The sequence below is a fragment of the Malurus melanocephalus genome, unplaced genomic scaffold (assembly GCF_030028575.1).
Source record: "Malurus melanocephalus ecotype Western Australia unplaced genomic scaffold, MMel_1.1 scaffold_24, whole genome shotgun sequence".
In the NCBI taxonomy this organism is placed as follows: Eukaryota; Metazoa; Chordata; class Aves; order Passeriformes; family Maluridae; genus Malurus; species Malurus melanocephalus.
Window position 1 is genome coordinate 294,470 of NW_026623256.1, and position 15,085 is coordinate 309,554.

The window sequence follows — 15,085 nt, forward strand, 5'->3', positions numbered from 1 at the left end:
TGTCTTTTCGCTCTTTTTCAGGTAGAAAAAGAAGTGGGAAACGCAGAAGGGTCCAAAAAAGCAGCGCTTGAGTGGCCCCGATGCCTGCCCAGGCCTGGGAGCTCAGCAAGGRCACGGACCAGGGCACCGCGGGAACATCCAAATTCACCAACACAGCCTGGGCGTTGGGAAAGACCAGGACTGCGGGAATCCGGCACCGTCCGGAGYAGCCGGCCCATCTTCTCTCCTCAGGCACCGCGAAAGGCGGGGAGGGAGGGGCCGGGCCTCCAGCGCTGCTGGGCGCCGCCATGGCGAGCCTCCTCCCCCACAGGGCGCCGCCATCTTGTGCCCTGCCCGTACAGCGCGGGCGCCGCCATCTTGTGCCCTCCCCGCGCGGTGTGCCGGCCATGGCGAGGCTGCTGTGCCGCCTCCTGCTCCTTTGCCTGGCGGCCGCCGGGACCCGCGCCGATCTGGTGCTGGAGGAGGCGCGGCGTTCGCTGGACCTCAGCACGCACCTGGCCAAGGTCTCGGCCGAGCTCAGCCTCGCCAACGCGCCGGGCGGCGCGGCCGCCTCCACCTTCCTGCTGGCYCTGGAGCCCGGGCTGGAGCCCCGCCTGGCCCACCTGGGCGTGCAGGTGAGCGCGGGGAGCAGGCACCGAGCGCCGCTCCTGGGGGGCTGCGGAGGGGCCGCGGGCGCTGCCCGGCCCCGCGCCCGGAGGGACACGTCGGCATTGCCGGGCCCTGAGCGCCGCTCCCGGATCCCGCAGCGCCGCTCCCGGATCCTGCAGCCGGCCGGGAATGGGGGGTCTGTCCCAGGGTGAGGGCGGAGGAGGGAGGCCTGGCAGGTGATGAGGGGGCGATTCACGCCGGCACGGCTGGGCGGGGGTCACCGCCAGCAAGGCCGGAGCAGGGCTGCCAGCCCCAGGCAGCGCCGGGATGGGGGGCCCAGCCCTTATTCACAGGAGGAACGGAGGAGCAGTAGGACAGGACTTCTGTCTTAGCTCCAGAAGTATGGTCAGTTTATATAAACTCTACATACAGCACAAAGAGGTACATAAAGCGGTCTACAGTATATCTGTATTCAGGGTTCTGTAGGATGCTTCAACTAGTCAAGCCATATTTCCGCGGCCTCCTCACTCTTCAGTCTCAAGGGAAATCACAAAAGCATTTGATCAAGTCTCATTTGTGCAAGCTGTGGTGACTGTGTCGTCTTGGGAAGCAGGCTGAGAGAACATGGGAACATGAGAGTATCTATTCTGTTTCTGCACACTGATCATACTGCAATTTGTATTCCTGAACAACATTATGAAAGGGCCATTGAAAAAGTTTCCTTAATAAATTAGTTACAGATAAGCTTCTGCTTTCTGCGGGACACTCCCCCTAAAATCTCCCTACAGGGACTGTACAGAACTTTACCCTGGATGTGTTAAGTCTTTTAAGTGGCAGCACACTGATCTCTCTATTGTTTGGGAACAGGTAAAAGGTGAGGAAGAGGAGGAGAACACCTTGGAAGTGAAAGAGACTAAAGTTAAGGGCAAAAGGTGCGTATCACCCTCTAAGGTCAATATCTAGAATTGTGCATGGGAGTTCATAATTGTCCTCACTGAGAAGCAGAGATTACTACCCCACATACCTAAAGTGTGGCTTCCTTTGATTCAGATCATTCCTGTCCTCTGGAGAAGAATAGAAAAAAACATTGCTGAAGCTTTGTAAGTGCAAGATGAGGGAGGGTTGTGTCACCATTCCTCTTCCAAAATAGGAACTAGGTGTTTTTTTTGTGAAGCAAAGACTGTAACTGTGTGTGGACCTGTGCTGCTTTCCCAGTCTACTRTGTGAAAAGTAATCAAACCTGCTGGGACAAGACATCTGTATGACTTGGAGGAGCAAGTAAAATACTGGTCCAAATTATACATTATGCATTTGATAAGTAGGTTTCCATCCACAGGGAAGTTGCAGTGGGTGGGTCTGAGTGTTCTCTGAAAGGGGTTCTCACACAACTTACCTGTACTTGTCTCTTCCAGTGGGAAATTCTTCTCTGTGAAGCTGCCATCTCCTTTGGCCCCAGGAGCCAAAGTCCGTGTCTCTGTTGAAATGGTTTTCACGCACGTCTTGCAGCCCTACCCCACCCACATCACCCAAAGTGAGAAGCAGTTTGTGGTCTTTGAAGGAAATCACTATTTTTACTCACCATACTTCACCAAGACCCAAACAACCCGTGTCAAACTGGCCTCCAGGAATGTGGAGAGTTACACCAAGCTGGGCAATCCTTCCCGCACTGAGGACATGATTGAATATGGCCCCTTCAAGGACATCCCTCCATACAGCCAGGTAAAAGTTTGTGCAAAGGGGTTGTGGCTCTGCAGACAGCATCTTCCAAACATGGAAGATGTGTCTCAGAGGTTGCAGAAGGGGGWAGCAGAGGCTTTCATGTAGAAATCACAGGTCAAGCGTGTGTGCAGGCCAGGAACATGTGCATCTGCACTGGAGGTTTCTCTGTGGCACATGAAGTGGATCATTGTGAGGGAAACTTACTCCTTATTTTCAGGTCTAACAGTCTATCTTTTTTTTTTTCCTTGTTAGGACACTCTGAAGGTGCACTATGAAAATAACAGTCCATTCCTGACCATCACCAGCATGACACGAGTAATCGAGGTGTCTCACTGGGGTAACATTGCAGTTGAAGAGACGGTTGATTTAAAGCACACAGGAGCAGTGCTGAAAGGGCCTTTCTCCAGATAYGACTACCAGAGACAGCCAGACAGTGGGATCTCTTCTGTCAAGTCTTTTAAGGTTGACATTTAGCATGTTTGATTTTTTTTTTTTTGAACAGTGGTTTCCTATTTTCTTAGATTGCCAGAGGGGAAAAAAATACAGTTGTCGTTTGCCTTTAGTTTGGTAACCATACTGCAGTATTAAGGGAATATTAAAGTTCTAATCTATTTTCAGAGAAGGCTTATGCTGGATAGGTGTAACTTTTGGAAGCAGCATTAGGAGGTCACAGACTTTCTTGCATCTGCTGGTCAAACAGACTGCATGTACCAGGGCATGTAGTATTTCTCCACACTCCCAACCYTCCAATCAGAGACCCTCTAAACCCCTTATCCCTGTACTGAGRGCTCTGGTTTTGGTTTTGCACTGTGCAAGGGCCATTCATTCTGTCCCCACTCCCTTATTTTCAGAGTTGCCTCTCTGTCATATCCCCATCATGTTGAACAGTATTAATTGGACACTCTCCCATTCATTCCTTGCTCACAAAGCACTCAAGAATTAAAACTGTGGCTCTGCTAGCCAGATGTAAAAAAGAACCAAAACCTTTCTTGCTGCTTGAAGCCTCCAGGATTGATTGTTGTAATTCTCTAGGGTGGTGCAGCCAAACAGAAATCTCATTTTGCTGAGTGTAAAGCTACCAAGCCCAGTGAGCTAGGGCAGCGGGCTGGGGTGRAAAGGGAATTGCTGTCCTGGTGAGCATGATGAGATCTGTTGCTGTCTGGGGAGTTTGAAACTGGGCTGGAGAAAGCACATTCATTTGGAGGCCAAGTGATTTTAGTGTTGGCAGCCACTTCTGGGATTGCTTATAATAGCACAGTTTTACCACTCAGTGCAACTGAATGGGCATTTTATCATGTCTCACATGGGAGCACACTTTCTCAATGCTTACAAACCATTACTGGTTTTGCCAATTTCACTGGAAATKACTCCCATCTGATGCACTCACTGCTGCTTCTCTCCATACAGACCATTCTCCCAGCTGCTGCTCAGGATGTCTACTACAGAGATGAAATTGGGAACATCTCCACCAGCCACCTCCTTGTCCTGGATGACTCTGTGGAGATGGAGATCCGTCCCCGATTCCCACTTTTTGGGGGCTGGAAAACCCATTACATCATTGGCTATAACCTGCCAAGCTACGAATACCTCTACAATCTCGGTGGGTGGCAGAGGGGAAGGAAATAAGAAACCTCATCCTCTGTGTTTAAAGGTGGTTGCTGTACAGTAAAGAATTGAAAGCTGTGGTACRTTGCACCTTAGCAACAACAGTTGCCAGCTATTTTTTCTAGAATATGCAAATCCACCTTTTTTTCGCTTCCTTCAGGTTTTTGTAGACATCTGGTTGAAATATATCTGAGTGAGCTAGTGCCCCCTGCTGCACAATTATCTATGCAAATTCTGTTSCTTCCTCGGGTGGGAGCTGAGCTTCAAGGCTGTCTGTTGTTCTCTGAGGAGCTGTAACYATCCTCTGCTCTGCACTTTCAGGTGATCAGTATGCCCTGAAGATGAGGTTTGTTGACCACGTGTTTGATGAGCAAGTTACAGACTCTCTGACTGTCAAGATTGTCCTGCCAGAAGGTGCCAAGTAAGTGTCATTCCTCCTTGTTACTGCAGACAGTGCTGTGTTGGTGGCAGTTCTCCAGTCTGCTCTAATGGCCTGGGGACAGTGAATCAAARCCATGACTGTGCATGTGGAGGAGATTTTGGAACACAGCTTTACTTCCTTGTGGAGCATTGTTTAAACTGCATAATTTACCTCATGCTAGAGGCCACAGTTGGCCAGACAAGTTCTGGGTTAAAWCATTTGAAACACTGTAGAGTCCTGTGTGACCATCGTGTTTTATCCACAGGAATATCCATGTGGACAGCCCCTATGAAATCAATCGTGCCTCGGATGAGCTTCATTACACATACCTGGACACTTTTGGCCGTCCCGTTATTGTGGCACACAAGARCAACCTGGTGGAGCAGCACATCCAGGACATTGTGGTGAGTGTGGTGTCTGAGGAGTTGTGTGTGTCTCCTCTGAATTCGGCAGCACAGCTGAAACACCTGCTAGGTTCTAGAAAAAAACACTTGCTGGGCTGCATGGGTGTTCTGCTGCTGCCTGAGGAGAGGCGTTACTCTCTGTAGAAACATGGAGCACTGCTCAGTGTTGGGAACTTCTCTTGTAGGTTCATTACACCTTCAACAAAATCCTGATGCTGCAAGAGCCTCTCTTGGTGGTTGGAGCCTTTTACATCTTGTTCTTTACTGTGATTGTCTACGTCAGGCTGGATTTCTCCATCACCAAGGTATGTATGATGAAGAGCCCTGTGGGAGTATAAGCAGATTTCTCAGCTGATAAATGGAGACTTTTTCATATCAGTAATTCTCACTGAATGTTCCTGCCATTCAGATTTTTATTAGTTATTTAAAGCCCTGGTTTTTTGCAGCCTGAGCACTGATACTCTGTGGGGCTGATCTGGTGRCATAAAGCTAACTGGAGTTTTGCTGTCTAGATAAAAAGGAATCCTGCCAAGAAGAAGGGATGTCTGCAATTCTTCCTCATCAGTGTTTTCATTGTTAAACTATTTGTTGGGCTGGCTGAGTGCTGAAAGGTGCTTGCCCTAATCAGCACTTGCACCATTCGCTTAATTACTGTCAGTTGACTTAATTGCAAAGGGAACAGTTTCTGTAACAGTCCTGTGGCAGATTGCAGGCATGGTTTGATGCAGGTCAAAGATAAGACTGCTTTGATCTTCCCTCYTGTCCTCTTGCAGGATCCAGCTGCTGAAGCCAGGATGAAGGTTGCCTGCATCACAGAGCAGGTGCTTACTCTGGTGAACAAGAGGCTTGGGCTGTACCGTCACTTTGATGAAGCAGTGAATAAATACAAACAGTCACGGGACATCTCCACCCTGAACAGTGGCAAAAAGTCTTTGGAGATGGAGCACAAGGCACTCACAAATGAAATAGCTTCTCTGCAGTCTAAACTGAAGACAGAAGGCTCCGACTTATGTGATAAAGTAAGAAATTCAAATTTACGTTATAAGCTGTTCTGTTCTTGGCTCTGTCGAGTATTCTGCATGAGTTTTAATTGGGGGTTTAGTTTCTGGAGCCAGGCAAGGTTGGTTTTTTTTCATCTGAAAATGGCTTCTTCCCTGCAAGGGAGTATGGAAAGTGTTATTTTTGCAGTAATCTCAGCTATGCAGCCATGTAAGTGTTGCTTGTAAACAGCTGTTTGTGCTGTTTCTTAGGCAGCCCTTGACCCAGCTGCATTAGTGCAGATTAATGCTTTTGTAACACAATCCTGATGCTTCTTCTCGAGCTCATGGCAGTGACACTTGGGCAAAAATGGAAACTATCAACACATTAACAGTTCTGATTTTACTTTGCATACCAGTCAACCCAAAATCTTCTCTGTCATCTCATATTTTCTTGCATATTTGCATTTGGTGCYGACAGAATTTTAGTAACATGATGCTCCTTGGGGGGGTGTTTTGCTGTACCATGTTGAAAGCTGTGGCACAATGAGCACACACCCACTGTCCTTCCCTTCAGTATATTTTAACACTTACCTGGAATAGCCACTTAACCCCAATTGAGAGACACTTTAGTCTCTAAGGTCCATTTAGTCAACAACCAGCTTGGTTAATCTGTTATTATCTCAAAGAATAGCTCAGTCACTGCAGACCTGCCACTCACACACCATGAACATTAACTGTAGGGACACAGTTTCTGTGTCCCAACTGTCAGAGCTGTGATTTAGCTTGAAGCCTTTAAAATCTGTCATTAAATACTCTTTAACAGTGTCTTGCCAGTATGGCTCCTGGCTCCTTGGAATCCCTTTTATCTGCGCTGCCTAGTTACCCATTCATGAAATACTCCTCATAATGTGATGCCAGGGAGAGGAGAGAGCTCAGGAGGCAACATTCAGAGATTGAAGATGCTTCTATGTACCATTGACTTAATCTTTTGCTATCATCTACTCTCTCTTCTATTCCAGCTTAGTTGTTGGGATTTTTTTGTTTTGTTTTGTCTCCTCTAATTATCCCCTGGTTTCTCACCCTGCCAGGTAAGTGAGATTCAGAAGCTCGATGGCCAGGTGAAGGAGCTGGTCCTKAAGTCATCGGTGGAGGCAGAGCGGCTGGTGGCAGGCAAGCTCAAGAAGGACACGTACATMGAGAACGAGAAGATGCATTCCAACAAGCGCCAGGACCTGGTCTCCAAAATTGACAACATCCTCGACGCGCTGTAACTCTGCTTCTGCAGCCAYGCAGAGGGGAGAGGTATGAAGGAAGAGTGGATACACATTGAGTCAAAACTCCTTCCCGGAAAAATTAGGGGAAAAGTTGATGTGGAATGTATGAAAGTACATTTTGGTTTTAGATTTTTCTACAGAGCCGGTCTGCTCAGCAGCATGTGCTGTGCAAGGGACCACACCATCATGTTTGCTGGGTAATGGGGTTTCTTTACCAGAGGTGAGACTCAGCCAGGTTATAAAACAGTCTCCTGCTTTTGGTTTGCCCTGTATAGATGTGCTCTGAGTAAACGCACACCAACAGCCAGTGTGAGCACAGACRCGCTCATGGCAAAGCTGAATGTCGCAGCTCTGGAAAGAATAAAAGATATCTTTGTTCTACTTTGAAATAAAACCGTCACTGCTCGCCTTTTTGTGTTGTGCTGGGCTGGGGGAGGTGGAGTGGCTGGGTGGTCCCATCCTGTCCACGGCCAGGCAGTGCAGTTCCCTGTGGAGCTGAGTTCAGCCCTGACCATTTCTGCCTCTGTCAGCTGTATGCCTTGAGGTCAGAGCTCTGCCACCCCACAAAGCCCTGACCCAGGCAGGGGAGAAAGCCAAGCCCTTGCTCCCCAGAGATGTGCATGCACCATCACCCTTACAGGGAAAAGAACACAACAGTGCGCCTCCTGCCAGCCTCTTAATGTGTGCTGCATGTGAGAAAAGTCCTTGTATCCCTTGTGCTGCCCATGTTGTCCCCTCGGGGGTGCATGCAATCCCCTTTTAATAAGTCTCAGAAATTCTTTTCCTGTGCATCTGCCTCAATTCGCTGTTGAACGCCCCMGAGGTGGCTGCAGGGACAACAATATGGTTTTCCCCTACTGCYCTTGCCTGGCATAGTTGTTTGGACCAAAGTGGTTAGAGATCCTCATACAGAAAAAGCCAGAAGGGTGGAAGGGGCTGTGTGTCCCTGAGCCTGCCCTGAGCTGCAGGTGATGGCAGCTCCCYATGGGTTTGTGTGTGTGCAGGGCAGGGGTGGTAAATGGTGTGCAGCCCTCTACACTGGGCACCCACAGCTTCCTGTAGGAAGCACACGCTGCAGAGGGGCTGAGGCTGCCTTCAGGCTGGGCAAGCACATGGCTGCCCCACAAAGCAGTGGCTCACGARGAAACTAGTGTCACATGTGGCTGTGCTGGGGAGTGAAGGTGTGCCACAGTACCTGCMCTGGCACCCTGTGAGGCTTGGGGCAAACACTGCCCCTGTGAGACAGTGCTGCCTGCAAGCCCTGTGCTTGGATATGCATGAGCAGCAGGACAGGCCTTTGCCAGGCCACCTGCACTGCTGTCCCTCTGTCCTGAACCCACGTAGCCCAGGTCTGTCACAGACAAAATAGTCTCTGCTCCTTGTTCACCCCTCTTATCTGGGATAATAGTTACCTTCATCCTTTTCTCCTTGTACAGAGGATGCAGTTGGTTGGAAAGTGCTCTGCCGCAGGCCATACARCTTCCAAAGTGGTTTGTTAGTCAGGAGTGTTTTACAGCAGGCCTGAGCCCAGGCACTCACCACATTGTCACCAGGTGCCAGCTCTGTCCCATGCCCACAAACACCCTTCAGCAGAGTGGGCGAGCCTAAATCCATGCCTGTCTGCTCCCTGTGCAGGGGCTATGGGGAGCCATGACACAGTGAGTCCTACCTGACCAGCTGCAAATAGCTAAAATCAAATAAATTGTCAGTCATCTATCAAGCCAGAACACACACACTATTCAGGGAGTACCAGGTGCATCCAAAGCCACACAAGGGCTGCCTTTGYACCCAGCCAAAGCAGGCAGGTCCAGAGCACGAGAAGAGGTATTAAACTGGTGATCCCAAAGACATCCTTAACTTTCCATTCCCCCAGCAGAGGAAAGGCAATGCCACACTTCTTTCCCCCATACCACTTCTGCCTGGCTGGACAGGCAGCTCAGACCCCTGAGGGTATGATGGAGCTTGGGGTACCYGTTAGAAAGCCCTGTGGAGTTGGTGGTGTCTCTGTCTTTCCCTCTGTATCCCAAGGGAATCTGAGCAATCAGCACACACCTCAGCCCACAGAGCTACTGGGCAGGTTCAGATCCTGCTTGTTAATGGAAACCACATCTGCAAATACAGCAGCTATAAATAGGATGAATGCAAGCATCCCTGGCTAAAAAGGTCTCTGGTCTCCAAGAAGAGCTGCCCCAGTTCCTGAGGCTGAAAATAAAAGAGCTGGTGCTGGTGATGCCTTGCTCCTTTCCACACAGCTCCCTTTTGCTGCCCTCCCAGGGGGACACAGCCTCCCACGCTGTGCTCCCTGAGCCCCTATTCTGCYCCAGAGCTGCTCCTGCAGCAGCACATACATCAGGGAACCTTTTAGCAAACACACAGCAGCAGAGCGACCTAGAAACCTGAGCCATTTCTGGATTCCTGCAAATTTGCTACTGAGAATAAATGAGAAAAAAAGGAAAAACCACATCACCTACCATGAGCTTAAGATCTGCAGGAGCCAGGGGAGAGGCAGAGCAGCAACACCTGATGACAGCAAATGGACCAGTTAGGGCTGYAGCTGTTTGTCTCTGCCAAATTTACAGGGAGCAGCTTCCAATCCGTGGGGTGGGGAAAGTGGTGATGGTCATTGGTCAGAAAGGCACTCAGCTGTTCATCTGCTGTCTTCCCCATCAGCTCTGACATGTTAAGGGGATCTAGCTTCAAAATCCCTCTCGTGGCTGGGTTTTACAAGGAGGTTTCCAAACAATCTCCCTGCTCAGACTCCATGACACCCCCTTGCCAGATATGTGACCCAAGGTGCCCACTGAGGACAAAAAGGAGTTAGTGCAGGGTTGACAAAATGTAGACATCAAGGAGCTCAGTCTCTCATCCACGTGCTTCAGGTTGGGCTTGCTTTATTCCTCCAGCCTCAGCCACTGTCACCAGCGCCACTCCAGCAGGTCCCTGGCCAGGGCTGGCCTTGCTGGCACTATTTTTGGCTGGCTTTGGGATYTCCCTGAACTCCAGCTGCTGCTTTGCAAGGATATCCTTTATTTCTTCCAGGCTTGGCAGCTCATCAAGCATCAGCAACTGGAAGCAGCAGGTTCCCGAAGCATCACAGCCAACATTGGGCAAGGAAGGATGTAGGCACTGCCACCAGGGAATCCGTGCACGAGGGCTCCTCTTCCTTTCAGCCAAGCTTGTGGCCATCTAACCAAAGACCTGTGGGCAGGGGGARTCCCAAGTTGATGGAGAGGATCATCTCCATCTTTCTGCTGCCTCCAAAARTAGCCAGGCCTTCAAGAGAGCTGGGAGCTGCCAAAGRACTCTCTCAGCTWCTCTTCACRGCAGCTTTTCTGAGCTACAAAGTTCACTTGTGATCTTGCRCAGAGAAAATAGCCTGGAGAGGCTGTGAGGAATTGGGARGCATCTGCCAGGGGAATTGCAGAGCAGCAGGAGGAAAAGGAAGGCTCAAATATAGGAGCACTTGAGAGCTTCCAGCAGATTAGCATCTCACGTGTAATTAAAGCTGAGTCCTGCTGGGAGTTTGTGTTTAGTTTTATTCCTGTGCAGAGTTTGGAACCAAAAGGTTGGAAAGGCTTTGTAGCAATTTGCAGTTTCTCTGTTGGAGATTTGCCTGTGTAGCAAAAGGAACAAAATGAAGAGAGAAGGAAAAAAAAGTACTCATAGAAGAAGGAAAAGGAAACCACACAAATGCAAGATTTGCYGGCAAAAGCGAGCAGCCATGATTTCAGATCCCAGCACAGCACAGCCACCTGCCTTGCACGGGCATCTCACTGTTCCCATCACCTCCCCACACCTCCCCTGCTCACCGCAGTGATACCCACACCCACAGCTTCTTCTGGGGGGTCCTGGGCAGCCAGGGAACATCTTCTCCCTCTTTGACTTCTTGCTTACAGTCCTCCCATGGAAAATACACAACTGAAAACCAGCCCGGAGGTCCAATCCATCCTCCAGTGGATGCTCAAACTCAAGGGCTYGAAAGAAAATCAGGTTTTATATTAGGTGCATGGTAACTCCCACCCACAGTATCTCATCCATCCTCTGTGGGTGGGGATAGCCCRGTACTATTTCTGTACCAGTGACCCTTTCTCCCCTCCCCATGCTGACACCTCCCCTCTGCTCTGCAGAGACCAACCACCTTTTTATTTAATTTATTTTTCATCCAACAAAAGAAAATCAGTGGGCTTAACTCGGACTAAATCCTGCAGGTCTGTGGTTGGCTCTGGGGGTGCCATGTCTCTGTACAGCCTGAGGGAACACATCCAAAAGCATGCCTGGTTTAACAATGTCCTTTCCAGCCAACCTGATGCTGCCTATTCAGCAGGAAGCAGAGCTGGAGCCCATGCGGAGCGCCATGGAATCAGCCGTGCTTTAACACTGCCTGCTGCATTACAGCCTCAGGGAGCACAGCCTCATCACACCTGTGCACCCCCTGCACCAGCACAGGGAGTTTTGGCAAGCTCTCAGCTTCAACAGCATCCGTGATCTGACCCCTTCATCTGCCCACAGAGCATCCCTGCAGCGGAGCACACGACCCTGGGCACCCCAGCCCCATGGCAGACCCGTGAACATTCCCTGCAGGGCTCCACAGATGCAAAGAAGGCTTCCCATGTGCTGCTTCACCTCTGCCCTCCCTCCATTCCAGCAGTGCTGCCTGGCTCCCAGTCCCCCCAGTCTGTCAGCTGCTCAGCACCATCTGCTGSCTGTGGACCAGGGGCCCAGAGGCTGGATGGGCCACTTTGAGCTGTTGCTGGCCCAGGGGTGAGGGGTAACTCCTACCCCCTTTCCCAGCACCTCTCCCTCACCAGCKCAGGGTGGGCCATGTCCCACAGGGGCATCACGTTCTACCAGGCAGCAGCACTGAGCTGAGGACCACATCCCAGTGGGCAGCAGTGCCCAGAGGGATGGGAGAAGGTCCCCACAGTGCTGGTGGGGCGCACAGGGCCCGGGGTGCTGCCACGGCACCTCGCTGTCTCCACTGCCACTAGAGGCCGACAGTGCCAGGGGGGTGGCACTGCCATGCTGGACACCCCCACCTGCCCTGTCCCCGGCCACCTCTGGCCACACCGCTTGGGGGACCCATTGCCATGCTGGTGCRCGGGCTAGCCCTGGCCTAGGATGGTGGTGAGCATCATTCTTTCTTTCTTTTTTTTTTTTTGCTTAAATTTATTATTTTTTCTTTCCCCCGCTCTTGCTCCTCCTCACCCAATTTGTCTTCGAAGCTGACATGAGAGAAAACCCCAAATGACAGCGCCTGCCCGGCACAGTTTTACCACAGTATCCTGAAAAAGGCATCTGGTGAGCTGATAGTGCAGGGGGGCTCCGGGCGGGAGCCCCTGCCGGAAGCAGAGGACTGGCGGCGGTTGAAGGGCCGATGCTTCAGCGCGGGCAGCAAACAGGAAACGTCCTCAGGGCACAGGGAGCTCCTCCAGGGCTGCCTCAGGGTCTTGAGGCACAGCTAAGGCAGGCCACCCCACTGGGGCCATGGTGGGCTTGCTGGAACCCCCAGTGTCCCTGCCCAGCCCCACTGCCATCTTGCGCAGAGCTCCATGCTGCACAGTTGAGCTGCTCCTCCTCCTCCCAAGAACAGCAGCCATGCCCACTGAAGCTGCAGCAGCACCACAGGGTTGGCGTGGGCCTTGCCTGCCACTCCAGAGCCAGCTTTGATAGCTCTGGTGCCAGGGCATGTCCTCCATTGGTGTCACTTGCGCGGCTCTCCGTGGCACCCAGCCTGAAGTCTGTGCTGTGCCCTGGGCTCCAAAGGCCATGGGGAACATCCTCCTGCCACGGGGACACGAGGGCTGCACATGGCAGTGGCACACGAGGCACAGCCCTGAGGTGCAGAGCATCGCTTGGCCAGCAGGGATGCAGCTGCCTCAGCCCGGCAGCGCAGGCTGGAGAGAGAAAAGGGAGAAAGCCGATCCCAGCAAAGAGTGACCTGGGGATATCCCACTTCTCTGGGCTCAGCACGGCGTGGGACATTTAAAAGAGAGGAGACCCCCTGACCAGCATGACCAGCACCTCGGAGAGCACAGAGGGAGAGAGCAGAGAAGCTGTGAGCTCGCAGCAAAGCAGGAGCCACAGCACACATTGTGTTGGGTCCCTCCTCACCGAGGGGAGGTGTTGGCTCGGGCATGCAGGCTCTGCTGGCTGCCTCYGTGTCTTTGTGCCTCTCACCACCACCCTGCCACATGCAGCCGCTGGGACACAACCYGTGCTCCCTCCACAACCTTCCCAGTACAAGGCTACTGGCTGGCTGTGCAAAGCTCTGTCTGAAGCCTGTCATTAGGACAAATTTTTGCTCTTAGCCAGGCACACAAGCAAAAAGATCACAGGTACTTATTGCCCTCTGACTCTTCAGCTGGTCCAAACTGGAGTGGTCCAGGGCTTGCTAGGCTTGGCCAAAGACCAGAGATGCTGGCTTGCCAAACATCCTCCCACAGTGAAATTTTCATGCTCATCGTCCACAGAGCAGCCTCAGAGTGGCACTGGTTTGGAACGAGGATGGGGAAGGTGAAGGCCGTGCTTGGCACCTCTTTGGTAAACCTGCTGTGCAAAGAGAAAAAGGGGCTGGTGAGGGAAGTGACAGTGAGGAGYTCAGGGCCAGCCCCCAGGGCTGCTGCTGCTAAAGGCAGGATGGTGTTGTCAGCCAGATCCAGCTGCTCGGGGTCCCAGGCAGCCAAAACCACACTTCCCTGCTGCTCAATGTACATCACCACACTTCTAGTGTAACCTTTGGCACCAAGGGAGATTACACCAGCTGAAGGCATTCAGAGAGGGATGAGGAGGATTTAGAGGAGGTGGTGATAAAAGAGCACATCCATATGATGTGGGTTAGCAGGAACAAGATGTGAGCTCAGGAATGGAGGCTCAAGTGAGAACCAGCTCTGTCCAGGTGAATTACTGAGGTGCTGAGGCTAAAAAGGAGTAATAAAACTAAAGCATCAGAGCGAGCATCCTAGCTCAGTGTCCTTGATAAACTGGTCCTTCATATCAAGGGGTGCTGTTTGGGATATGTAACACCTAGCTTGTTTGAAAAGGAACTCGTGGGACAAAACTACAGGAGYTGAAGGATTCCTCATCATCCAGATAAATGAGTGACACTCACTTCTGAACGAGGCTGCAGTTCTCCAGCAGGTGGGTGGATGCAAAAACCTCTTGGCTTTTTCCCAGCCAGCAGTCCGAGAGTACCCTGTGAACTGCAGCACCTCTGGGGGGTGGGTGCAGAGCGCAGGCAGCAGCCACGGGAGCCAGGAGCACAGGAGGAGGAGCAGCCACGGGAGCCAGGAGCACAGGAGGATGCTCATCCCACGGGCAGCGAGCTGCGCCTGCACCCTGCTCACCCCATCCCTGCTGTTCCTGCGCCCGCAGTGCCCCCTGCCTTTGCTTGCACGGCCCGTGCGGGGTCCTGGGTCAGCTCTGCCCACAATATTTGGTGTAACCTCCGCCTTGGGACATTCCCATGCCAGASAAGTAGAACAGGCAGCGGCTTTTGCTGCCTTTGAGACACTTATTACTGTCACATGATGCCTTTGCATGGCAGCTTCATGAACTGGCAACAATTCTGTTGGGGGGCAGTGCCAAAATTTGCTATCCTCACACTTTACTGATGACTTGCAAGTGGACCTCAATTTTCATCACGTGTATTCAGCATCCCTAGATACCATACAGTGAGGGAACAAGGCAGCCCAGACAGGCACTGCACCCCTTGCTCCTGCAGGAGTTACCCTTGACTGTTCATAGAAGAGGAATTTGTCCTGTCTGTGGCCAGGACTGTCAGCTCCCACTCTGGCACTGCCCTCCTCCAGCCTCACAGCCAGGAGCCAGCAGCACCTTTGCGACAGCTCGGTCTCACAGGAGCATGTGCTTGCAGCCGGCCCCTCCACCCACTCAGTCCCTYGCAGACCTGCGAGAAGGGAAGAAGGAAACCCGAGCAGAAAGGGACTGAGATGAAGAATGTCTCTCTCCCCGACTCTTCATCCAGCCCAGGGGAGAGAAAAGTCCTCGGCGCCCATTCTTCCTAGGGCAGAAAAGCAGGAGCTGTGGCTGCTCGGAGGATGCTGTAGGTAGGAGCCCCCTCCATGCCCCACGATT

The 15,085-nt window shown here is 51.8% G+C and overlaps 1 protein-coding gene across 1 annotated transcript; it reads left to right on the top strand.

The window, feature by feature from the left end:
- Positions 1 to 337: 337 nt before the first annotated feature.
- On the top strand, positions 338 to 7,397 carry RPN1 (ribophorin I). Its single transcript, XM_057390237.1, has 10 exons — positions 338 to 614; positions 1,456 to 1,520; positions 2,001 to 2,307; positions 2,560 to 2,769; positions 3,715 to 3,907; positions 4,234 to 4,333; positions 4,599 to 4,737; positions 4,923 to 5,042; positions 5,511 to 5,756; positions 6,806 to 7,397. Exons 1-10 carry the CDS (start codon positions 387 to 389, stop codon positions 6,986 to 6,988), a joined length of 1,791 nt encoding a protein of 596 aa, XP_057246220.1. The 5' UTR covers positions 338 to 386; the 3' UTR covers positions 6,989 to 7,397.
- Positions 7,398 to 15,085: the final 7,688 nt, after the last annotated feature.